Here is a 24,774-nt window from a genome sequence, read left to right as displayed (position 1 = left end):
AATCAGAATTTTTGTGTGCTTGTGGTTCGTCCTTGGTATTTTATGGAGCCAACTATTTGGGTTCTGCTCCAAGGAGGAATATTCTTTATGGTGAATGGAAAAGGGGATCAAAAGGTGTGATAGAACAGTGTCCAAAGACTCCATATAAAACCAATGTGTATCAATGAGGCTCCAGAGTGGCGCAGTGGTCTAAGGCACTGCATCTCAGTGCAAGAGGCGTAACTATAGTCCCTGGTTCAAATCCAGGCTGTATCACATCCGGCCGTGATTGGGAGTCACATAGGGTGGAGCACAATTAGCCTAGCGTTGGCCGGGGTAGGCCGTCATTGTAAATAAGAATTTGTTCTTACAACTGACTTGCCTAGTTAAATAAAGGTAAAAAAAATATATATAAATAAAATCTAGATTTGTGTTACCTCCAAGCTAAAGTTACTGCTGAATTGCTGTCAAGTGTTCCCAAATGGGTAAAGGCTTTAATTTCCCCATGCTATTCAGTGAGTTTTGAAAACTATAGATTGTAATATTGCTTTAGACTGATGGCAACATCTTTTATTTCAGTCATGTAGGCCATTTGATTAATGAAAGACAGCATTGAATGATTTCATATTGCACTGTAATTAATAATCTACATGGCAGTCTACACTTGGACTATTACAGTTCATATTATCAATAGATTTTCTGTCGACTCAGTGTTTATCAGTGTTACTGGTTAGGGACATGGATCAAAACACAAGGGGGGCGAGGTTTGAGAACTCATGTTTACCTTTCACCTTTCAAAGTTAACCAATCATAGTGCGACCTGTGCGGAAGTAGTAAATCTGTCCCACTAGACGGGCAGACAGTCTATCCAGTGGAAGGCAAAAATGAGGATGAAGATCCAATCGCTTGCAAGGGAGGCGGGCCTCCAGTCCATCAGGGCAACAGCGGAGGAGGTGTTCCTGGTAGCCATCTTGGATGTGCGGAGTGATTGTTTGGCGAAAATAATTAATACAATTTAGAAAAATAGCGACTTGGGAAAATACGATTTAAAAGAGTGGGGTCAACTAATAAAAGAAACGCTTAATCGGAAAATCCAGGTAAATGAATCGTACACTAAAACAGAACTAGTTTATGTGCCATTTTTTCTCCCTTCCAATTTGTCTTACACTAATAGCTTAGCCGGTGGTTCACCATTAGCTGGCTATCATATCCGCTACAGAGACAAATTGACATTGGTTCGGCTGATATGTTTTCCAAGGAAATTCAAGCTTTGCAATAATGCACGGCAATTTTGTAGCCGACAAGTTCTTGTTACTCAGGTGTTGAAGTGGTCTACTTGTTTGCTTATCTCTGACAAATAGAAACATCTTATAAAGTAATCTACGTTGCTTGTAAACATGTGTTTCTTTAATGCTCACGTTTTTAAATAAGCGATCGTTGCCCCCCAAGCCAGATGTGGAGACTAGCCTAGCTCACTTGCTAGATCGGTTAATTAAGAAAGTCTAGTGTGGGTAAGATTTTGGCGAATGTACTTCAAATACACCCTCAACTCACTGGCTGAAGTGATGGTAAAATTGCCTTATCGAACCGTAGTTGCGCCGAGCTGCGTGGACGTTTAACATTGTCGCAAAAAAAGTAGCAAGTGATGCTCAGCAAAGTAACCTCCCTCGCCCATTACATCTTTGAACTCACGTGCACTGTCTGAATGTCAAAGTATCCAGACGCCACTCAGTGGCTACAATTCATGTAGCTAGGCTAGCTAAATCGGTTAGCTGCAATCTACTGCCACTTGTGATATTTACTCTTGTGTTATGGTATCGATTGACAGACACATTCAAAACGAGTCTTGTACTGTACAATAAAACAAACATACACTGAACAAAAATATAAACGCAACATGCAACAATTTCAAGGAAATCAGTCAATTGAAATAAATTCATTAGGCCCTAATCTATGGATTTCACATTACTGGGAATACAGATATGCATCTTTTGGTCACATACCTTAAAAGAAAAAGGTAGGGCCATCAATCATAAAACTAGTCAGTATCTGGTGTGACCACCATGTCTCATGCAGAGACACATCTCCTTCAGATAGAGTTGATCAGGCTGTTGATAGTGGCCTGTGGAATGTTGTCCCACTTCTCTTCAATGGCTGTGTGAAGATATTGGGGGAACTGGAACACGCTGTCATACGTTGATCCAGAACATCCTAAACATGCTCAATGTGTGACATGGCTGGTGATTATGCAGGCCATGGAAGTACTGGGACATTTTCAGCTTCCAGGAATTGTGTACAGATCCTTGCTATATGGGGCTGTGCATTATCATGCTGAAACATGAGGTGATGGTGGCAGATGAATGGCACAACAATGGGCAGCAGGATCTCACAGTATCTCTGTGCATTCAAATTGCCATTGATAAAATGCAATTGTGTTTGTTGTCTGTAGCTTATGCCATCCCATAGTCCGTAGCTTATACCCATACCATAACCCCACCTCCACCATGGGGCACTCTGTTCAAAACGTTGACATCAGCAAACTGCCCGCCCACACGACACCATACACGATGTCTGCCATCTGCCAAGTAAAGTTGAAACTGGGATTCATCCGTGAAGAGCACACTTCTCCAGCGTGCCAATGGCCATCGAAGGTGAGCATTTGCCCATTGAAGTCTGTTCCGACGCCAAACTGCAGTCAGGTCAAGACCCTGGTGAGGATGACGAGCATGCAGATGAACTTCCCTGACAGGTTCTGAAAGTTTGTACAGAAATTCTTCAGTTGTGCAAACCCACAGTTTCATCAGTTGGCTGGTCTCAGACCGTACCGCAGGTGAAGAAGCCGGATGTGGAGGTCCTGGGCCGGTGTGGTTACATGTTGTCTGTGGTTGTGAGGTCATTTGGAGCGTACTGCCAAATTCTCTAAAATGACGGAGGTGGCTCATGGTAGAGAAATTAACATTAAATTATCTGGCAACAACTCTGGTTTACATTCCTGCAGTCAGCATGGCCAACTGCGCACTCCCCTAAATCTTGTGGCATTGTGTTGTGTGACAAAACTGCACATTTTAGAGGGGACTTTTATTGTCCCCAGCACAAGGTGCACCTGTGTAATGATCATGCTGTTTAATCATCTTCTTGATATGCCACACCTCTCAGGTGAATGGATTATCTTGGCAATGAGAAATGCTCACTAACAGGGATGTAACATTTGAGAAAAATAATATTTTTGTGCGTATGGAACATTTGAGGTCTTTTATTTCAGCTCATGAAACCAACACTTCACATGTTGCATTTTATATTTTTGTTCAGTATATGTTTCTGTGAGGCCCCCCTCAAAGTAATTTTCCCTTTCTTGGAATGGTCAGAAATGCCTTGTTAAAGGACCCATGTCTAAACCCAATTACATGCACCATTCAACCAGGAGATGACAATGTGTAAGATGTCAACAAGTCAGACTGTCAACTATGGTTTATCTACTAATCCTTAATAACTAGACACTTTGATACAATGTAATGGTGATGCCCCCAGGGTGTACATCAGAGAGTGTCTCATTCAAAATGCTTTTTAATGTATTTAACTTGAGTTGAAAGTTGAATACCGTACCATTAGAAATTAATCTGAGTTATCAAAACTTTGTTCTGCATGCTGGCCATTTTGAAGCGGTAGCCTAATGTGAAAACCATGTACCTGCGCCGTGCATGCTCTCACTATACATCTTCATCACATTGAGATGTGAGAAACATTCTCCCCAGGTGGAAAGCTGGGTCGTATTCATTAGGCAGCAAACGGTAGAAAGCGGATCGAAACAGGCAGGTCTACCTGAACTTGTCCAATAACAAACGCTCTTTTTAATTTTCTGTTGCTAAACGTTTCACTGTGGTGTGCCTGTGCCCTAACGAATACGACCCAGGATTTCACACTGCTAACTTCACTGCCGAGTTAACATGCTATGAAAAAGTAATGTAGTGTAAAAGGGTTGCCAGAGATGACTGTAATCACACCGTAAGACTTATTTTTCTCTACAGTGAAAGAAGTAAGGCATGAAGAAAGCATCCTAGTCAACAGTCATGGCTGATAAAAGGAAACTTCAAGGTGAGGTTACCAAATGGTCGATCAGAATGGTACCACCTGCCAATCACCCACCACCCAGTCCGTCACTACATTCCCTCCCTGCATGCATGTTCTCTCTATGAAGCCAGTCTAGCCAACAGATGAAATGTCACTTTTAATCTCTATCCATTCAGGTAGAGATTTACCTCTTCATTCTAAACCTGTCACTCTACAACGCAGTATAGTGCACTCTGCTTACTGTGATCAAATTGTCCTGCGCGGATGTGATCGCAGTAAGAAAAGTGCTGCACTCTATTACTGAAAAGGGTTGTGACGCCAAAAATAAGAAGCCAGAAGCAACGTTTAGGAGCAAGGCCAAAGTCAGACTTACTCTGCGAAGACAATCTTCTTAAATGAAGACTACCGTGGCCAGTGCCTGTGGCACTGCATTTTTAACCAGGTTTGGGGTGACACATGTAGCTTTTACTGCATCTATCATTGATGAGCCTGCCAGCCACAGTTGTAAAAGCGGTGTTGCTTTATGGGGAGAGGGAGAGCTTCGCATTTTGGACTTTACATTATTCATCCTGACGTGATGCGTCGTGAAGGATTTCTTCTTCTTTTTTTAAGCCGTGTCTCTCTTTCCCAAACCTCCCTGTTATTTTATGCCCTTCCCCAGGTGAAATAGATCGATGTTTGAAAAAAGTTACGGAGGGCGTGGAACAGTTTGAAGACATTTGGCAAAAGGTAACAGCCATATCTCATTTTTAATTTTGAAAGAATGTTTGTGTGTTGATCTGAAAATGTGTGCTAACTTGGGCACAGATATGGAAGTTGAGCTCTACCTCCCCAGGCGCTTTGCTTGTTGGAATGTTTTGTGCTGACCGTACGAAGGTCCACCAAATTATTCAACGTTTAACATCCATTGTATATTCAGGGTCTTAAATACTGCATCACACCTTGTTTGGTAGGGTTGTAGACATTATTCACGGGCCGCGGGGACAGAGAAGCCACAGTTTGTTAGTGTGTAAAGCAAAGAAGAACACGTTTTAACGCCACACTCCTGAGTCGGGTGTTCCGGCCCAGTGGCAACCCCGCCACTTGAATTGGTGTAAAGTTGAGGGATGATGGGACTGGAAGGGAATGTAGACTAGTCACTAAAATGTATAGACAGAGGGCTAAGCTATGGATGCTAGGCACGACACTCCATGAGATTGAATTTGCCACGCTAGTTTTAGACATATTGTGAAGCTATAGGCTACATTGTTCACAAAGACTTGATATGAAATATGTTTGGGAAGAGATACTGTTTTGTTTGAGTGTACTCTGTGTGACTGTGCCCCTCCAAACCACAGCTTCACAATGCAGCCAATGCTAACCAGAAGGAGAAGTATGAAGCCGACCTCAAGAAAGAGATTAAAAAACTACAGGTGGGACACAGACAACGCTAGAGTTCTCAACTGTTATGTGGCTTGAGGACACATGGGTTTTGGGATGTTCCTCAAATGTCAAAACAATGTTTACTAGTGTTATATGGTTTAGCCTGCCCACAGGTGTGTGTGTGTGCACACATGCGTGCGTGCAGACATGCATGTGTTGACTAAATCTGATGAGGGTCAGCTATCCTTAAAACCAAGCGAAAGCATCTGGGTGTCCACTTTGTGTTTTTGTTTCTGAACTTGTCCATGTGGACCAAACTGATGTGCGTGTGTGTCAACCACACAGGGCAAGCCACAGCATGCTTTCACTAAGATAACTTATGTCTCTTTCTCTACCGCTCTGTCCCCCCCCCAGCGTCTTCGAGACCAAATCAAGACGTGGGTGGCCTCCAACGAGATCAAAGACAAAAGGCAGCTAGTGGAGAATCGCAAACTCATTGAGACGGTGAGTGTGTGGAACACATGTTCATTAGCCGCATACTGTGGAAACCCTTGGTATAAACACCTGTGCTTAGCACGGCCTACCAAACCACAGTGCATTGATGAGGTTATTCAGACATGCTTCAATGACCGCACCTGCTAACACAGTGAGATGTGTCATCTTAACCTCTGGATCTAGGGTCTTGTATCTAAGTGTGTGAGCATCTGTGAGATTTTGGTTGACCTGAAATGTGGTGCTACTAAGGCAAAAAAATATATACATGCGATGGTATTGAAAAGGACACTTGGGTATCAGGACTCTTGATGAGACCTTTGCATTGTGGTGATCAGCCAATACAAACTGACAAACAATGGTGACTTTTGATAATATTACCTTTGTGTGTGTATTCAAAGCCATGTTCATTGTGAATACTAGAGCTCGGTTAGCAGTAAAGTTTATTAGAGGAAGGCAACTAGATTCAGGCGCGAGGGGCGATTTATGTCAGAGCGGGTGGTCAGGAACATAATTATTAGAATTTGTACACTGCAAATTGACCACAATTAAGCCCCAAAATATTTGATTTGAAAATAACAATTTCATACCTTGATTACATTGAGACACGGTCACATAAAAACAAATGTATTTGTGTGAATACTTGGGAACAGACCCCCCCCCTTTAAAATGTATGCCAAACAAAAACCATTGATATGCAAGTTTAACAAACCATACACCTCTATGCACAAGGACTACTTTGAATTAAGATTCAAAGATGTCTGCAAACAGAATGGGGTGTCAGCTATGCCATTGAACTACAGTAAGTGAAGTGGCTTGACACCCGGTAACTGAATTACATCATGGGTCCTTGTACTACACAGAAATGCATAATTATGGCTATGAATGTCATTCTCTTCATGTTTTATAAAGTTTGGACAGCACAATAGAGCAGAATTCAGTACAGTACAATACACTGCAGGCTACTTCTCTTTACTGCATTTTACTGTACTGTCCAAACTTGTTAAACGTAAGTCTGTGATGGGTTCAGATTTGGTTCCAGTCTGTTCTGTAGACTTTAACATCAAGGCCAGGGTGGACTGATCAAATTTCAACTACTTTTTAGACATCCGGTATTGGCTGATGCTCAGTGGGTGAGGATGCTGGTTAAAGTCAATGGAAAGAGGGGGCTCGTCGGTAGGTGTCAGTAAGATCTGGGAGAGGTGAAATGAACCTGGAGAGGGAGGGGTTGTCCAGACTTAGACTGTTTTAACCACCAGCCAACAGAAGACAGAAAACAGTTATGAGCTGAACATAATTCCATTACAGATTTTGTGGGGGTTAATTCCGTTACCAATTTGGTAACAGAATTATGAGTTTTAAATCACTTAATTCATAAACAAAAGGGATATCAGTAAAAATGACTATACAAAAATTGGTAGGTCTACCATTAAAGGTTACTTCTGTGAACTTTATCTTCACTTGTGAAAATATCATTAAGAAATTAGTAGTTGGTAACATTTCTTAAACTTACAGATGGTAAACAATTTCTCCCAAACAAAAATATAGACTCTTGGCTTTCATTTGTCATGCAGGGTTGGGGTCAATCTAATTAGAATTCTAGGTAGAAATGTTCCTAATTGAAGAGAATTGGAATCAGTGTACTTCCTGAATTGACTGCAAATGAAATGGAATTGACTCCAACCCTGCTATGAATTTCACATGTTGGCGCTCATGGGTCTTTTGATGGAAATGCCTCTAAGCATAATGTGCTCCCCCCCCCTTACTGTAATGGGGTGACACCTGTTCAAGGCAGGCAGTTTGCCCCCCACAATGTTGTACTGTTTAGAATGTCCCCGTCAGGTTCCAGTTCCACAGAGCCCTACCCTGATCGATATGAAGGCTTCGTCAGTCCACTCTAGAGCTGAGGTGGATTAAATAACCAGGCGGAGATTCCATCCACAGCCAGGCCCCCCTCAGGAGAACAGTTAGCCACATGAATAACATTTAGCAAATAGTCACCGCTCTGCTAAGCGTTCACGGGCTTCATGCCAGGGTTTTAATTTAGCTTCTTGTTATACTGTTAACAGATTAACACAGGGGGGCTATCAATCTTATATACAAAGGTGCTGCTGGCATGCTCTTGTGTGGATGACGCATATTACTACACTTACTGGGGCTGCTGACTTCTAGGGAAATGCATTAAAGCAATGTTTCCGTGTTAGGCTGGGTTTACGCGCCTCCAAGCATTCTCCTTAGCCAAAACGTCATACGAACTCTGCTTGTGGAAGTCAGAGGTTGTGGATGGAGTCTCTTCTGAGAACACCTAGTGGAGAATATCCAGCATTACTGGTCAAGGAAGCACACAGGTGTCAAAACTTAGTAATCACTGTTCTAATTGGGAGATCTGTACACCTGCTGCAGTCACTCTGAACCATTCTATTGGAGGATGGCTTTAATTGGTGAGGACTCTGTGTTAATCTCCACCCACAGTGCCCACCAGGCACATGTTCAGTAGGTCTGAAACGGCAAGGTATTATCTGAACTTGCCCCCCCAAAAAAAGAAGGAAAAAAAATGCTTCCTTTGGGTGTCCGTTGAATAGCATTTCAAAAAGTTTTGCTACGGTATGCCCTAACACGACCTTATTTTGCTCGCCAACTAGTCCAATGCTTTGATGTGAGCAGTTGGAAACGTCTGCTTTCACAAGCCAATAGTTGTTTTTTTGTTGTTTTTTTTATCTCTGGCATAGCTAGCATGTGGTCAGCTAATGGATTCTCAAAGAGAACTTATCACCTGTAGTGATTTATAAACCATTTCCTGCTATCGCCCCCTTTAGCAAATGGAGCGGTTCAAGATCGTGGAACGAGAGACCAAGACAAAGGCTTACTCGAAGGAGGGGCTGGGCCTGGCACAGAAGGTGGACCCGGCCCAAAGGGAGAAGGAGGAGGTCGGCAATTGGCTAACGGTGAGCATTACTTTTGATTGAAAACCTTTGTTTCACAAAACATGAGCTCAATTCTATTGGCATTAATATGGTCTGATGAAATGACATTAATGACTTGGATTTCATCATGCAATCTATGCCTATTCATTGCAGTGCACTTGGATTTCAAAGTACATAAGACTTGTTAAATGTCCAAATCTGGATTTGCTTTACTGCGTAATTTCTAGGGCCAGGACGGTACCAGTATTCTTAATATATTCTCCATGGCAAAAATGAAAACACCAAGCAGACCAAACTCTTTAGTCCTTTAAAACTTGCTGTATGTAAAATAGTGTGCTTTTAGCTTGGGAAATGACTGTTTCCCTAAAGAACTTAAATCCGCTTTGTGTTTTGTTTCCTTGCCACGGTAGTGGTATCGTCCCAGCCCTAATAGTTTCACCTATGAATTAGGTTTTGGTGTTTTTTGAAGTGTTTGAATAGACCACACTGCATAACGACTGGTTCTGGTGTGATCATGTTTAAATCATTTGAATGACGTCACGCCTGTCGTCCATCAGAATACGATAGACACTCTGAACATGCAGGTGGATCAGTTTGAGAGCGAAGTGGAGTCCCTCTCAGTCCAGACTCGAAAGAAGAAGGGAGACAAAGAGGTCAGTAGTCGCAGCGTATGTTATCTACACTACATGACCAAAGGTATGTGGACACCTGCTCGTCAAACATCTCATTCCAAAATCATGGGATATTTAATATGGAATCGGTCGCCCTTTTGCTGCTATAACAGCCTCCACTCTTCTAGGAAGGCTTTCCACTAGATGTAGGAACATTGCTGCTATAACAGCCTCCACTCTTCTAGGAAGGCTTTCCACTAGATGTAGGAACATTGCTGCTATAACAGCCTCCACTCTTCTAGGAAGGCTTTCCACTAGATGTTGGAACATTTAGCTGCAGGGACTTGCTTCCATTCAGTCACGACAGCATTAGTGAGGTCAGGAACTGATTTTGGGCGATTAGGCCTGGCTCGCAGTCGGCGTTCCAATTCATCCCAAAGGTGTTCAATGGGGTTGGGGTCAAGGCTCTGTGCAGGCCAGTCAAGTTCTTCCACACCGATCTCGACAAACCATTTCTGTATGGACCTCGCTTTGTGCATAAGGGGCATTGTCATGCTGAAACAGGAAAAAGCATTTCACAAAGTTGGAAGCACAGAATTGGCTAGAATGTCATTGTACGCTTTAGCGTTAAGATTCAACTTCACTAGACCTAAGGGCCTAGCCCGAACCATGAAAACAGCCCAGACTATTGTTCCTCCACCATTAAACTTGGTGGAGGAACTGCCACTACAGTTGGCACTATGCATTGTGGCAGGTAGTATTCTCCTGGCAAACCTAGATTTGTCGTCGGGCTGCCAGATGGTGAAGCATCACTCTAGAGAACATGTTTCTACTGCTCCAGAGTCCAATTGCTGCGAGTTTTACACCACTCCAGCCGACGCTTGGCATTGGCAATCCCGTTCTGTGAGCTTGTGTAGCCTACCACTTAGCGGCTGACTCGTTGTTGCTCCTGGGCGTTTCCACTTCACAATAACAGCACTTATAGTTGAGCGAGGCAGCTCTAGCAGAGCAGAAAGTTGACGTACTGACTTGTTGGAAAGGTGGCGTCTCATGACGGTGCCATGTTGAAAGTCACAGAGTTCTTCGGTAAGGCCAATCTACTGCCAACGTTTGTCTATGGAGATCGCATGGCTTTGTGCTCAATGTTCTACACCTGTCAGCAACAGGTGTGGCTGAAATAGCCGAATCCACTCATTTGAAGGGGAGTCCACATACTTTTGTGTGTCTATAGTGCACCTTCTCCTCCATATCTTCCCCTCCATCTCTCCCTCTCTCTCTCTCTCTCTCTCTGTTTTCTTCCATACGAAAGTAATTTCTCGTTAGATGATGCCATTCTAACTCTAAATTCATCTCTCATCCTATATATGTCTCTTATTTTCTCGGCACGCTGCATTACCCCAATGCACCTAATTTAAAGTAGGTACCATCTGTTTTCCACTTCCATGCCTCCACACATGCATATAGCACATTCTGCGCTGAATGCGTACAACTGAGTTTGAGGCATCAACTTACACGCGCATCTCTGCTATAGAAACAGGACCGCATCGAAGAGCTGAAGCGCTTCATCGAGAAGCACCGCTACCACATCCGGATGCTGGAGACCATCCTGCGCATGCTGGACAACGACACCTTGCCGGTGGACTCCATCCGCAAGATCAAGGACGACGTGGAGTACTACATGGACTCGTCGCAGGACCCCGACTTCGAGGAGAACGAGTTCCTCTACGACGACCTGGATCTGGAGGAGCTCCGTAAGTGCTGCTTCGCGGTGGTGTTGTCGCGACACTCAGTATCACGCTACTGATAACGACCAAAGGACGGTAATCACGGCAAGGAAACAAAACAGGAAGCGGACAATTTCCTGAGGAAACAGTCCTGATACGGCCACCCCAAAGTCACATTTTGTAGAAAAATACAAATCTTTAGCACACACTATTTTACCTAAAGCCGTTAAAGGACCATAGAGTATTTCCATGGCAAAAGCCATGGGAAGAGTATCGATACTGTGTCAAGACATCACTATTCCATGTATGTGACTATTCCTGAGTGTGCGTGTGTACTGCATGTCTTCGACTCCATGTGTGTATAATTTACGATGACTTGGTTATTGCAATACTGTACGTTCCATCATTTCTGTTCCTGTTGTCTCTGTATAACTGCCCACTTAACGTTTTTCCTTATGCAACTTTTTGTTTTTGTTTTTATGTAGCTACCTCTCCCTCTGTCTCCCCCCATCCATCTCTTGTGTCTCTAGCCGGGTCGCTGGTGGCCACGTCCCCGCCGGGCCAATCGCTCCTGGACGACGATCTCTTCCATCAGATCTCCAGCGGCACGCCTACCTCCACCACTTCCTCCTCGCCCATTCCCGCCACGTACACTACGGTGAGGAAACCCCTGGTTCTGTCTACTTCTCACTTCAGTCTCCGTTGTGTCCCCTACTTGCTCGCCCATTCTTTAGAACCGCCCACTCTCATTCTGTACTGTTAGAGGATAGTAATTAGGTGTTGTGAATGTTGACTTGTTCCTGGGTTGGAGTGGGTGCTCCGTGGTCCCTCGCTCTCAGATCAGAGGGGGTTTAGAGAAACAAGGATGAAAGCGAGCGGATGATGACGTTTGTATTGAGCCTCAATATGAACAGCACTTGATTTAATTTAGTTACAAAACATGTTTTGCGCTGAATTAGAACCGGTGGTCATGGCTCAGTGCTGATTGGGAGATCTTTTGGGGGGGGGGGTTTTCTCCAGGAGAACTCTGAAGATGACAAGAAAAGGGGACGTTCGACAGACAGTGAAATCAGTCAGGTAAGATGCATTGCAAAGTAAACCGTGCTGTCTGAGTCACTTTCTTTTTGTTGCTGTGCTGCACCAGAAGTGGTTTTGAAGTATGTATTTTATTCCATTTCAGTCACCTGTCAAGAATGGCAACCCCTCTTCATCGCTGTCTTCATCGTCCTCATCCTCCTCGTCCTCCTCTTCATCTGCCTCTGGCGCCTCCTCGGGAGCAGCCTCTTCCTCGCTGGTCTCTATGGTGACCATCGCCGGAGGCGGCCAGGCCAACGCTGGGGGCAACAACAACAGCCTTCTGGGCAACATGGGGGGTCTCCTCTCCAACTCTGGCAGCTACAGCGACGCTACCCAGCAGCAACTTCAGCAGCATCACCAAACGCAGCAGGCCAGAAACTCAATCCTCTCCTCCAACGCCTCCTCCAGCCCGTCGAACAACATCCTTCTCCCCAGCCCCTCCGCCTCCTCGCCCGCCATCTCTTGCACAGCCCTCACACCCAACACACAGCCGCAGGCTCCGTCAAGGCCCTCTCCGGGCTCCACCTTGGGGCTCGGGTTGGGCTTGGGCCTTGGTAAAGGCGGCATGAGTGGGTCACCGGCTGTCAGCCAGATGTCGGGCCTTGGCCTGTCAGGGATGCCGGCGTCCTTAAACACCATGGCCGGACTCCTGGCGGGCTCCACTTCGGCCCCCTACGCCATGGCAGCAGCAGGCTCCGGGACCATAGGAAGCCCCCTTGCAGGGAAAATCAGCAGCCTGAGCACTAGCAGCAATAACTCCAGCGCAGTGGGACCGGTGAGCGGACTCAGTGACAGGTCCACGGGCCTTTTGGGCTCTGTGCCCGGTGCAGTTGGTGTCAGTGGTGGGATCCTTGGCTCTGGACAGTCGACAGTCCAGGGCCCTCCACTGGTGTCCCCCAGTCCCATAGGAGGAGGTCTGACCCCTGGAAGCAGCCTAGGAGCTATAGGAAGCATTGGAGGGAACTCTGGATCAGGAGCGCCAAGTAACAGCTTGGGCATCGGAGGAGGAAACGCGGCGATCGCAAGGCCACCCAGTGGACAGAAGCAGAATGGTAGCACTAGTAAGCTTGAATTACCATTCGCTTATATTGTTGTTGCTCGGTTATATCCATCCATGGCATTTTTTTGTGAATTGTTTGTTTATAGTAGTTGTTCAACCCAGAATTGGGTTGTACAGATTATAAGGTCGACCAAACCAAATGAATATCGCCTATGTACAGTATTGTCAGAGTTCTGTTTTAGTTTGAGAGGGAGGTTTACAATCTCCTCTGTCCCAGGTTACAGTGCTGTAGTAGCAGACAGCACACCAGATTCTGCCCTCAACATTGCCAGCCAATTACAAAGCAGCCAACCCTCGTCTTTGATCTCCACCACCAATCAGCTGTGAGTAAATTATACTTTTTTGAAGTCCTATGGTATCTTGTATTGTGAATCTCACTGTATGGTCATAATTTATTCAAACTCACTTAAAAGCATATCAACCAATGTCTTTCTTACCCACCCAGTAAAGACAGTGGCCCCAGCCTTTTAGGGTCCATGACCCTACCCACCAGCACTCCCTCGCCATCCTACATTGAGAATAAACCTTCAGGCAGCAGTATGCTCAACGGGCCGCTCTCCTACACACAGGCCTCTGAAAGCATGAAGGTGAGAAACACAAGGAGCTTCGTGTAACAAAATGACCCTGGCCGTAGACATTGATCTAGGATCAACTCCAAATACTAACCCGAGCCATAACGGGGAGGACTTCTTGGGACTCCCCCCGATGTCAGATTTCCTGATCTCTCACCCAGTTGGTTTAAACCCTTTTGCACTTTCAGCCCCAGGAGCCTCTGAGCACTGTGAAGTCCATGGCCGAACAAGCGGCACTGGGCTCAGCAATGGAGGGAGAGTTGCCCCCTCTGCACCTCACCACAGGTGAGCAACCAACTGGACATCATGTAGTGTTTCAAGTGTTGCTGACTGGGAGACTTTCTTAACACCTTTCAATTATTTGTGGTATTGTTACTGGGCGGCAGGTAGCCTAGTGGTTAGAGCGTTGGGCCAGTAACCGAAAGGTCGCTGGTTCAAATACCTGAGCCGACAATGTGAAAAATCTGTCTTCCCTTGAGCAATTTGGTTCCAGGGGCTCCTACTACGGCTGACCCTGTAAAACAACACATTTCACTGCACCTATGTAACAGTAAAACAACTTTTCTGGGGGGGGGGGGGTGCCTTCAGACCAGACTCCTTTTTTTTTCAAATTCTCTTTTTTCTCTCTCTGTGGCTTCAGACATTTTCCCCAGCACTACAGCGCCTCCAGGGCCTCCCTCGGCCCCCCAGCAGCCCTCGCTCTCGGAGGTCAGCATCCCCCCATCGCTGGGTGTGTGCCCGCTGGGGCCCGTACCCCTGTCCAAAGACCAGCTGTACCAGCAGGCCATGCAGGAGTCGGCCTGGACGCACATGCCCCACCCCTCCGACTCAGAGCGGATTAGGTACGAACATGGAGGCAATCTGAAGCCACAAAGATTCTCCAGGGTTGAATCAAGTCTTCTTGCTTCCCCTTCACATTTTGGAGAGGACATGAGTACTCAAGGAAAATACTTTTGAGATTCACCCCAGGCTTACATTTTGGGGGATATCTGTATCACTTCTCTGCACTGTTGCCTTGGAGACTAAAGGCATGCATTTTATCCCCTATTGTGATTGTTTTGGTCCTCCAGGCAGTACCTGATGAGGAACCCGTGTCCCACCCTGCCTTTCCACCACCAGGTGCCACCCCCCCACTCCGACTCTGTGGAGTTCTACCAGAGACTGTCCACGGAGACACTGTTCTTCATATTCTACTACCTAGAGGTGTGTGTGTGTGTGTGTGTACATGTGGCAAAACCAAGCTTTACTGTGTGACTGAGAAGCTGATTATTTTTGATGGTTTTACTTTTGATGAGAAAGATGTAACGACACACACCGCCAAACTTCAGGCCGTGTCCTGTTTTGGACATGGTTTTGTACATAAAAGTAGCATATTCCCTTCTGTGTTCTCTCCGCAGGGCACCAAGGCCCAGTATCTGGCAGCCAAGGCCTTGAAGAAGCAGTCGTGGCGGTTCCACACCAAGTACATGATGTGGTTCCAGAGGCACGAGGAGCCCAAGACCATCACAGATGAGTTTGAGCAGGTGAGCTCGCGCCCCCCCCCTCCACACACTGCAGACTCCTTGGATTGCAACCTTTGTCGTGTTCATTGGGCATCAAACGGAAGAAAACTGATTGAAACAGGAAGAGACTACCTTGACTTGTCCAGTAATGAACACTTACTTGTGTTTTCTGTTGCATGCCCTGTCAAAATATAACCGTTATTTAAAGATGAAGATTTTTGTCAAATTTGAAAGATTAAGGATTTTCACCAACATTGCTGTGCTTTTTCCAATGTCTTTTAAAGGGGACGTACATTTACTTCGACTACGAGAAGTGGGGACAACGGAAGAAGGAAGGATTCACGTTTGAGTACAGGTACCTTGAAGACCGAGACCTCCAGTGACATAAGGCAGAGAAGGTGAATAAAAGAAGGGTGGACTACTGTCGACATTCCTGGATTGAACTCAACACACTGGGAAGAGGGACGGATGCAGACGCGAGACTGAGCCAGTCTGAGAACAACAATGCATTTGGAGCTCCTCCCTCTTTGCCTTGCGACGCCACACCCCTACAGTGATAAACCCCTCCCTCTTTTCCCATCAGGCCGTTTTTGATTTAGATTGAAGCTTTTAATCTCTTACCTGAACTGGATCCCTTTCTTTTTTTTCTTTTTCTTTTTTTTTTTGGCAGATAAGAAATCATGATTTCATGTTTGGTTGATAACGTACTCTGTATTGTTTTTCTTTCTTCAAAACTCACCTACCACTCATTGACAACCAAAGATGATTGGTCAAATCCGTCTTAATTCTCAGCAGTATGGCAGTCCAATTTAATTAATTAATAAATAAATAAATAAAAATGTTTAAAAAAAAAAAGTGACAAGGCACAGAGAAAGGCCAATCAAATGAGCCCTTGGGGGATGTTGGGTCCGGGGTGGTTCCAAAGCGTTTCACAGCAGTCAGGTCATCGCTGGGTTGTACACAAGCTAAAGACTAGATGGGGAAACGGTAGCATTTCCATGCTACAATAGGTGACACAAGCACACAAAGTTTGCAAAGGCTAAAAAACATAATTCAGCACTTGAATGATGACAGACTTTTCCAAATCTAATAAGTGCTTATTGGGGTGACTCCATGTTTTATCCCTAATGAATACTCTCTTCAGGGTCACCAGCCCCGCCCTAATACTAAACTAATAGCTGCCTCTTGGGTACACCCAGCATTGACCACACTGCCATAAAGACTGCTGTAGTACAACATGGTAACCAATTAATTATTGTCCCACGTTACAACATTACGTTTATATTGCTGTGGTCAACGGCAACAGAAACCACACCAGCACTGAAGTGTCTCGTCTGTAGAGAAAGTTTACAGGTGTTTTTCACCCCGGAGGCGGGCTTTTACAATAAAACGCAAGACTGCCCTAGTAATAACAAGTCATTATTTTTGTTCCCGTCACTTTGATGATAATGTACAAATCAATTGTGATTGCACTTCCAAATTCACTTCAACCACCAGGTAGATATTTCCTTTTCTCAGGAAGTGTTTGATGGATCATTATGTGAGGAAATATACCGCGTCAGAAGCTCCATCATAGCAGCACAAAAAAACCCACAGAAATCAGACTGACACCTCCGGGCAATTTTGTTTTGTCTGCCCCAATAAGGCTTTCTATTCCCATTTAATGGCCATTTGTTTAATTTCTATAAGGCTTTTTAAAAATAGTATCCTCCAATGTTTGGAGTGCAATCTTAAGTTTGTCATTTGCCTGTGTCATCTCAGAGATGGAAAGCGTTTAAATTCTAAGGAGTTGAGACCCTTTTATTTTTTTAAAGAAAATAACTTGTCGGGGTACCATTCACTGACAAGCCTGTTGTTTTTAATGTTACCTTTACCTATTGGGTGAGCGGAAGGGAAGAGAAGTCATCCAGAGGTGAAATGTGAATCTCTCCCCCTCTGAAAGGGTGTTGTATAGACTGTCACGTTCATCCTTTCCGTTTTGTCGTTGTCTTCTGGACAGCATGACACTTGCAAAGTGGAGCTGAGAAAATTAAGTAAATATGAAGCATAACCATGAGTAAAGGATTGTAAAATATTAATAAAATAATTAATTTTCAGAAGTATTGTTTTTTAAAATCATGTTCATAAACCTTTTGAGCACCTTAACTTTGGGTAGCAGACAAGTATAATGCATTATTACTTGTTCATAACAGTACAGTTTTACTAGAGTAACACAGTTCCTTTTCAGGACCGTACATAGTCTAAGTGTATTGTACACTGAATACTACATGGGATTTACATTTACCACATGCAAATAGGGGCAAACAATAACAAAGCAGTTTACACGCCACTTTTTGCCCCACAGCTGAAGGGTGGGGCTGGAAAGATTTAGCCACTCAAATTCCTAGAGCAATTGATGCCAGAACTGACGAGCCATGAGATCAAACGTATAGTTCTGACCATGTTTGTTTACAATTACATTGTTCACAAACATTGGAGTAAAACCAGCTTGTATTTTGGGTTCTGGTGGAACAGGACCGAACTAAACTCGATGAGTCATACGTTACATTCATATGCAATGGGTAGATAAGTACAAAAACGGATGGAGCAACTGCAGTTGCCCCGTTTAAAGAGCTTGTTCTTACAAGGTAATGTGAGTTAAGTGCATGAGCCTAGCGTTAGCATCTCGTGTTCCTACATCTAGAACAGCAGGTAACTGCTTCTATTGTCACCTCAGTAGAAGACCTATTCCAGGCAGCGACCTAGTACTCTGTCAAATAGAGTACCCTACTCAAGTAAACAAAGTTATGCAAAATGCACCAGTCACTTCAATCAGATGGTAGAACTACCCATGAATATTGCATTTGGTCGTAGAGGTGTCCTTTTTAAGGTGTGACCATATAATGTGTACTGCTATATCATATGCTGGGGGGGGTCTATGTACGCTTATGATAAGTCTTTCAATGCATTATAACTGCACCATAACGCATCATACCTGCTGGTTTTAAGTCAAATGTTACCACTTTGACCATACAATTTTGTCTGGCCCCTCCCTTTCATTGTGTTTACGTTGCACTGTTGAGTGCCTACATTTTCCTCTCCCTGTCTCTACATACCTTATGGTATACGCAGCACAACACAAAAAAATGGTTGCTAATGTGTTCAACAAGAAGATGGCTACTGAGGCTCTCTCGGTAGACTGGCTCTGCGTACTCTACTTGATGAAACCATTTCACCTGGTCATGGACTACCGCCTCGAGATGTTTGGGAGCCAGAGGTGCTTGGCCCTGTGTATCTGAAGGTGCTGTGTGTCAAAGTGTGTGTGTGTGTGTTTGTGACGCACACCGACTCCATCCTGGCCAGAGGACACTTTGAGTCATCCTGCACTGTTGACTGAGTAGAGGTCTGGCAGGTCTACTACTGAGAGGCCTGCATAGCGATGGCGACAATGCTTCTCTTTTGCCCCTCAAGACATGGAATGGAGGAAGTGACGCAAATGGCGAGGAAAGGCTCCTCATGCCTTAACTTTCTCCCACGTGTGCACACACACGCACGTCACATCTGGGAGCTTGTCGTTATCGCTGTCGTCATGTGACCCAGATTTGATCCTTGAATGGTAATTTGTTCAACGGTTCATATTGGGGCTGCAGGTAGCCTCGTGGTTTAGAGCATTGGACCTGTAATCGAAATAGTTGCTAGATTGAATCCCCAAGCTGACAAGGTAAAACAATCTGTTGTTCTGCCCCTGAGCAAGTCAGTTAACCCACTGTTCCTAGGCCGTCATTGTAAATAAGAATGTGTTCCTTAACTGACTTGCCTAGTGAAATAAAGATACGAAAAATATACTGTATACATCCATATGCTTTGTAGTTATGCCATAAAAGGGGATGTGGCCAAAGCCCCTTGAATAATAGGTCAGCCATTACTATCTTCCATTACAATACCTTTTTGACCAACATACTCATTATATCAGTATGTTTTGGCGTAGCCACCAACAGGCTTGGAATGCCCTCATGGACTTGCCGAACATTTCTCTTTCTTTGGATCTAAGACTACCAGACAACACAAATTAAGAAATTACCCAAAGTCTACACATTGTCATTGTGAGGTGCAGTCCCGCAACACCGGACACCCTGTCTACTTCATGTGGGTGGACTTACCCATTGACTATAGATACCCCTGAGAATTCTCCATTTCCTGTTCAGAGGGGAGTATTTCCTGTGGCTGGTTCACAAGGGTTCTCTTTTAGCCTGTCCTCAAATAGCTATTATGGAGTGAAACGTGAGTCTCTGGACATTTCATTCAGATGCAATTTCAGAGTTTTCATTTGCGAAGCGTCCGGTCAGCACTTACCTTTGAGGTTAAAATGACTATTGCCATGTTTGTTAGCCTCCTGGAGACAATATTGATCATGTGTTTGGTTAATTCATTGATATACTGACGTTCAGAGTAATCACTGGTGAGAAGTGATGATTTGGACAGTTGCCTAACCATGGCTCTAAGAGCCACCGTGTACCATGTTATAGAAGACCATCTGTGGGGCCACAGACCCCATACAGTCCTTCAGTGTGCCTCTGTTCTGCTACACTAATCAATATTGCTGCCCCTGTCACATAATAATGCTTCCACCAATGGTGGACTTTATGGTAGAGTTTGATGCATATTATTTTCTATTCTGCTCTGTTCGGTTCTATTTTATGTAGCCTACAGGGTACTGTAATGTATCTGTCACTGAGGGAAGGCATGCCTGAGAGGATTTGGGAACAGTTTGTGCAACGAATTGAAGTTTTTTTTTTATATATATATATATATTTGCATATTTCCTTTTTTCTTGTGATGACGTCATTTAGTGAATGGGGCAGTGACTGGGAGGAAGGAAACAAGCATCTACTAATTTCCATCAAATTCATAATTAGCTGAAATACATGGACATGGTTGTCAAGGCAACTAATGACACTGCATTATCCTAGACTCTTCCCTCTCTATCTATTTTCCCATGAAACGCTGTAAAGCAGTGTCAATTTTCCCCCATCACTTTGCTAGTGTTTTAGATGTTTGCATTCCACTGTTATTTGCAGTGAGCTTTGTTGTTTACATAGAACATAAACATTTTGCTTTTTTGAAGGCGTGTGCGTGTTCGCTCCTGGTGCATGCGTTTAAACCATTCTATTCCATCCCCGTTTGTAAACCAATGTTTCCGCGAAAGAGAGAGCTCATTGGGAATAAAGCGTGTCACCGATTGGTAGATACTTTTGCTCACTTAACAAATGGAAACGTGGACAAGTGGGCCTACCATATTGTCCTATCAATGAGTGAGCATCGAGTGTGGCGGACCTTTGTGAAAGCAATTACTTTTTATGAATTTCATCAACGCGGTGGAACCTCTATAGCAAAGGGGGGAGCGCAGTGAGGATTATAGTCGCCGCTAAAAGGAAATAGCAATATGTGATTGAAAATATATGTTCTGATATAATTTAGTTAGACGACCTCCCCCTCGTTTAAAAAAAATGTTTTATTATTGTGCGATTTTCTATGTCTATTCGGAGAGAAGCATGTCCTTCGAGACAAATTCATTTCATCCTCACCTGGAATTACAATGGAAAATGTAGGCATGATCAGTTATTTTCCGGGAATCACAATTAAGATCCAATGTTGGTGAATGGACTACTATACATCCGGTAAAGCTACCTTTTGAACACTTTTTAATGAACAAAATCTGATTAATGTTCTCCTGTTTGCATAACTTCAAAAGCTTGAAAACGGATTTCCACAGCCTCATTCGAGTGGATAGATAAACACGACTCTCTCAATTTAGGATGGAAGTTAATTATTAATTGAGTGCTGATTTTTCAATTTTTCTAACAATTATTTTTGACCATATGACACACACAATTTTTGTGTAGTTATTTAATATTTGGAAGAGACCAGCGCATCCGCGTGTGAACTCCAATCTATGGGCTTTCATTGTGATGTGGCATAGTGTATGACCATTTTTTACTCAATTTATATTGGAATTATTGTATTGGCAACAATTGATGTGCTACAATATTTTCCCTCCTTGTTTAATTTCAAGGAAACATGGTGACGGGCCTGACGACCGCATCTAAAAATGGACCATCATCTTATTGCCCTTTGAATACAATCAGCGACTCGCAGGTAAGTCGTTCCTTCATTTTGTTTCTGTTTAGTGCTGCAACGTTGCCTAACGAAACTCGCACGTGAACAGGTCTCGCTCTTTGCGCCTCGACCACGATAACTACCCTCCCATTTTATGTCTATCTTGTCCGTTTCCCCCCCCACAAACGAAGTCATCTAGCAGCAATAGAAAATGGAAGTGTGTGAATTGGCCTAGGCACACAATGACTGTATGACTTGTTCCCGACATGAGCAACGCCACATGAATGCAAATGTCGACACACCAACCGTGCCATCATGCTCGTGGCCAGCAAGCCTGCCTAACTTCAATGTGTATGGATATGGTTTTGCTTTGATAACATTGTCACGTAGAGGCACCTGTTTGCTGCCCAAAACCTCAGCCGCGGGAGGCTTATCGATATATATTCTCCCACAAAGAGCCTATAGACTAAGCTCAATGAATGCTACATGATATGGCACATTAGGAAACAACCACAATAGTTCAATAATGGTCAAAAATACTACAGCGTTTCCCAGTATTAAAGGTAATTAATCGTTAACTTATCAAGGGAGTCGGTAATGGGTCTACAGTAATTAAGTTGCTTCCATAATTCATGATGCCTCTTCTTCGGAGGGCTGTTGCTCACTGTCCTAGTGCACTGCCTTTTGAACCAGCATGCCTCAGTCCAGAGAGAGATGGGGAGAAAAGGTGGGGTAGGGTGGACTAACAAGAGAAGCGGTGGGGTGGACAAACATCTGACACTGAGCCGCATGGGAGGAGGGCGAGATGGAGAGATACTTGGGAAAGGAGGAGAGGTGACACAAAGCTCATTGCCCCACGGAGGGCATTGATAAGACAATGGATAGACGGATATGTGTTGATATGGGAGGTGGAGGACGGTGTTGCTCCTTCCTTTCGTTCCCTCTCTCACTCTTCCTCTCGTTCGATGCTGCAGTGCTATTCTGAGAGAGCCTGCTCCAGCCCACTCACTGGCAGAGAGAGAGAGCGGGAGGGAGGTGGGGGGGTCGGTGTAGCACTAACACGCTGTGTGCCAGCATGTGTGCTGTCTCTTTAAGACCTGTGTGCTCGCGGTAGGGGCCAGGCATATGCAGATGCTCAGACAGCGTACATGTTCGGAATTCTCTGTTCCATATAACATCTCCATATTTGTGGCCAGGCCGAGTGGTGTGTCTGTCGAAACCGATGGGTCTGCCTAGAAAGCATCACATTAGAGGAGATCAGCTGTTGTCAATACCTTCTTAATTGCTGCATCCAGGAAACGGAATGCAAATGGCCCCCCCAGGACAGTCAGTGATTTTAAAGGCCCCCTTAACTTTTCAGCACAAGAGACTCCACTGTGGGCCTCCAACCCAGCTTTGCCCCCCCCCCTCCCATTTCGGGAAGGATACTCCCATTCCGGGCAACCCCCCACCCTGCTCACATCTGTGGCTTCTCCCCTCCTTTCTCTCCTCTCGAGGCCCAGTCTTCACTATGAGACCTACTCTTCTCCCCTGACACTCGTCTCTCGGTGTCAGTACTATCCATATGGTGTGTCTCATCATCATGTCTCATCTAGCTGTTTTTTGTTGTTGTTGAAGTCAAAACATGTCTATTCTCTCGAAGTTGATGTTAACGTAGTGTGATCTCGCAGGTCCTTACCTAACGAAGGACTGTAGGAGACTGTAGTCCTCGGGAGTCTAAAACTGTGACATTCAAGGTCTGGTGTGAAAGGATGAGCTTTTCCGAATTGTGTTTCATGTTACAGATTTGCTGACCATATGATGATTAGATTCAATTAAATCATTGCTTTTAAATGAATGCAACATTCATTGTCATTTTTACACCGTGGATATCACGCAATCTGAAATATGAATCGATTTAGCCAAACAGAGTGAATGTATGCACTTGTTAATTACTGCTTATACCAGTCATTAGCCAACTGTTTATGTCTTCTTCTTTTTGCAGTGTCAATTTAGAATAAGTAAAGTCGTAGAAGTTTGAAGAAGAAAAAAAAGAAGCAAAGAAAGAACCTCAAACCTGGATTACGTCATCATCACTGTCTTGGCCAGGTGGAACAACTAAGGGGACGTTCCCCCCCCCTCTTTAGATCCAGAGGCTGTTTGCTAATTACACTGGACTTTCGACATCCCTTTTTCCTTTTCTCAGTATTTTTTTTGTGTGCGTGGGGGGGGGGGGGGGGGGGATTTTGGACCTTAATTTGCACTGACTGTTTTCCTTTCTTCCCCTGTTTTGTTTCGAGCGAGACCTAAACCAGTGCCGTGCGAACTGTGCAAGAAAAAAGAAAGATAACGACAACAACGAAACTACCAAAGTCACGCTTGCCATTCATACCTCGTGTTTCACTTAGTGTTATCTTGAGTTCACACAGCGTTCAGATTCAATATCAGAATAGTCGTTTTTTCATTTGTCTCCCTAACACATAAAATAAACATTTCATATCCTTATTACATCAAAATAGCATTGAAGCTCAAAGCGTACATAAAGTTATAACATTCTATCAATCAAAAAGTAGTTAGAACCACATTGTGGAGAGTTAGCCTAATGCCTGTAGTTAAATCTACATTTACTGTCCTTCGTCAGTTAAAAAAATAATAATAATTTTCTGCTCCTAAAAGCTTTCAGATTTGGATGAATAGTGTATTATTATTGGTTCATTCAACTAATCTTTAATGGTGACCTGTATTTGTTTGTAGTACATTAGTTGGAGAGTGGTAAGCAGTGATAACTCCCAAACTTGCTCAGGCTCTGAAAGCTAGGCCCCAGATCGATCAATCGAACGAGGCGTTGACTGACTGAAGGGCAAGACAAGTCACATATAACGTGATACATTGACCTCGCTGCTATTTTGTCGCTACTTTGCTTATCTCCCTCATTATATACCTCACATTTCTTCTTCTTCTTCTTCTCTCTCTCAGCATCTCTCTAGCATTCTCCCATACAGCACATGTAGGCACACTACATGTAACAATCTGAAAATCCCCCGTTTCCTTTTAACCCAGATGCTATTCAAACCCTTGTGTTCCTCTTTTCTTCCTCTCAAAACATGCAACACAGCCCCCTCAGTGTATTGATGGTGTCTGTCAAAGGAGATAACACTTTAACACATAAGCCATATCACACCAGCCATACTATGACCCAACATTTAGATCTACCATCTTACCCTGTTTTAAGACTTCGTTGCATCAACAACATCTCTTATAGTCACTTTCAAATATAGGCGCGCTCATACATTCAGGGATACAGTGAAGAGCTTATATGACACTAGGA

The 24,774-nt window shown here is 44.2% G+C and overlaps 1 protein-coding gene and 1 long non-coding RNA gene across 7 annotated transcripts; both read left to right on the top strand.

The window, feature by feature from the left end:
* Positions 1–930: 930 nt before the first annotated feature.
* LOC135552274 (CCR4-NOT transcription complex subunit 3-like) lies at positions 931–17,516 on the top strand. 6 transcript variants are annotated; one of them, XM_064983797.1, is made up of 18 exons: positions 931–1,076; positions 4,005–4,071; positions 4,709–4,776; positions 5,385–5,459; positions 5,824–5,913; positions 8,718–8,846; positions 9,383–9,478; positions 10,974–11,187; positions 11,646–11,818; positions 12,181–12,237; positions 12,341–13,298; positions 13,515–13,620; positions 13,743–13,884; positions 14,058–14,154; positions 14,510–14,711; positions 14,940–15,072; positions 15,267–15,392; positions 15,656–17,516. In XM_064983797.1, exons 2-18 carry the CDS (start codon positions 4,047–4,049, stop codon positions 15,752–15,754), a joined length of 2,790 nt encoding a protein of 929 aa, XP_064839869.1. In that variant the 5' UTR covers positions 931–1,076; positions 4,005–4,046; the 3' UTR covers positions 15,755–17,516. The 6 variants fall into 6 exon arrangements, with proteins under 6 accessions (XP_064839869.1, XP_064839870.1, XP_064839868.1 ...); XM_064983798.1 differs by having other exon boundaries at positions 10,968–11,187; positions 11,691–11,818; XM_064983796.1 differs by having other exon boundaries at positions 10,968–11,187.
* Positions 17,517–20,742: 3,226 nt separating this feature from the next.
* Positions 20,743–23,678, top strand: LOC135551426 (uncharacterized). Its single transcript, XR_010457303.1, has 3 exons — positions 20,743–21,028; positions 21,424–21,506; positions 23,452–23,678. It is a non-coding gene; the product is annotated as an uncharacterized LOC135551426 (long non-coding RNA).
* The last annotated feature ends 1,096 nt before the right edge of the window (positions 23,679–24,774 follow it).

The sequence above is a fragment of the Oncorhynchus masou genome, chromosome 13 (genome assembly GCF_036934945.1).
Source record: "Oncorhynchus masou masou isolate Uvic2021 chromosome 13, UVic_Omas_1.1, whole genome shotgun sequence".
Classification (NCBI taxonomy): Eukaryota; Metazoa; Chordata; class Actinopteri; order Salmoniformes; family Salmonidae; genus Oncorhynchus; species Oncorhynchus masou.
Note: the sequence above shows the minus strand (reverse complement) of the source record. Positions and strands in the feature narration are given on the sequence as shown.

Excerpts from the sequence above, each read along its gene's own strand:
- LOC135552274 (XM_064983796.1), top strand. The coding sequence starts at position 4,047 with ATGGCTGATAAAAGGAAACTTCAAG. Across the intron at positions 4,072-4,708 it reads TGATAAAAGGAAACTTCAAG|GTGAAATAGATCGATGTTTG; the intron begins GTGAGGTTACCA and ends GCCCTTCCCCAG. Across the intron at positions 11,819-12,180 it reads TTCCCGCCACGTACACTACG|GAGAACTCTGAAGATGACAA; the intron begins GTGAGGAAACCC and ends GGTTTTCTCCAG.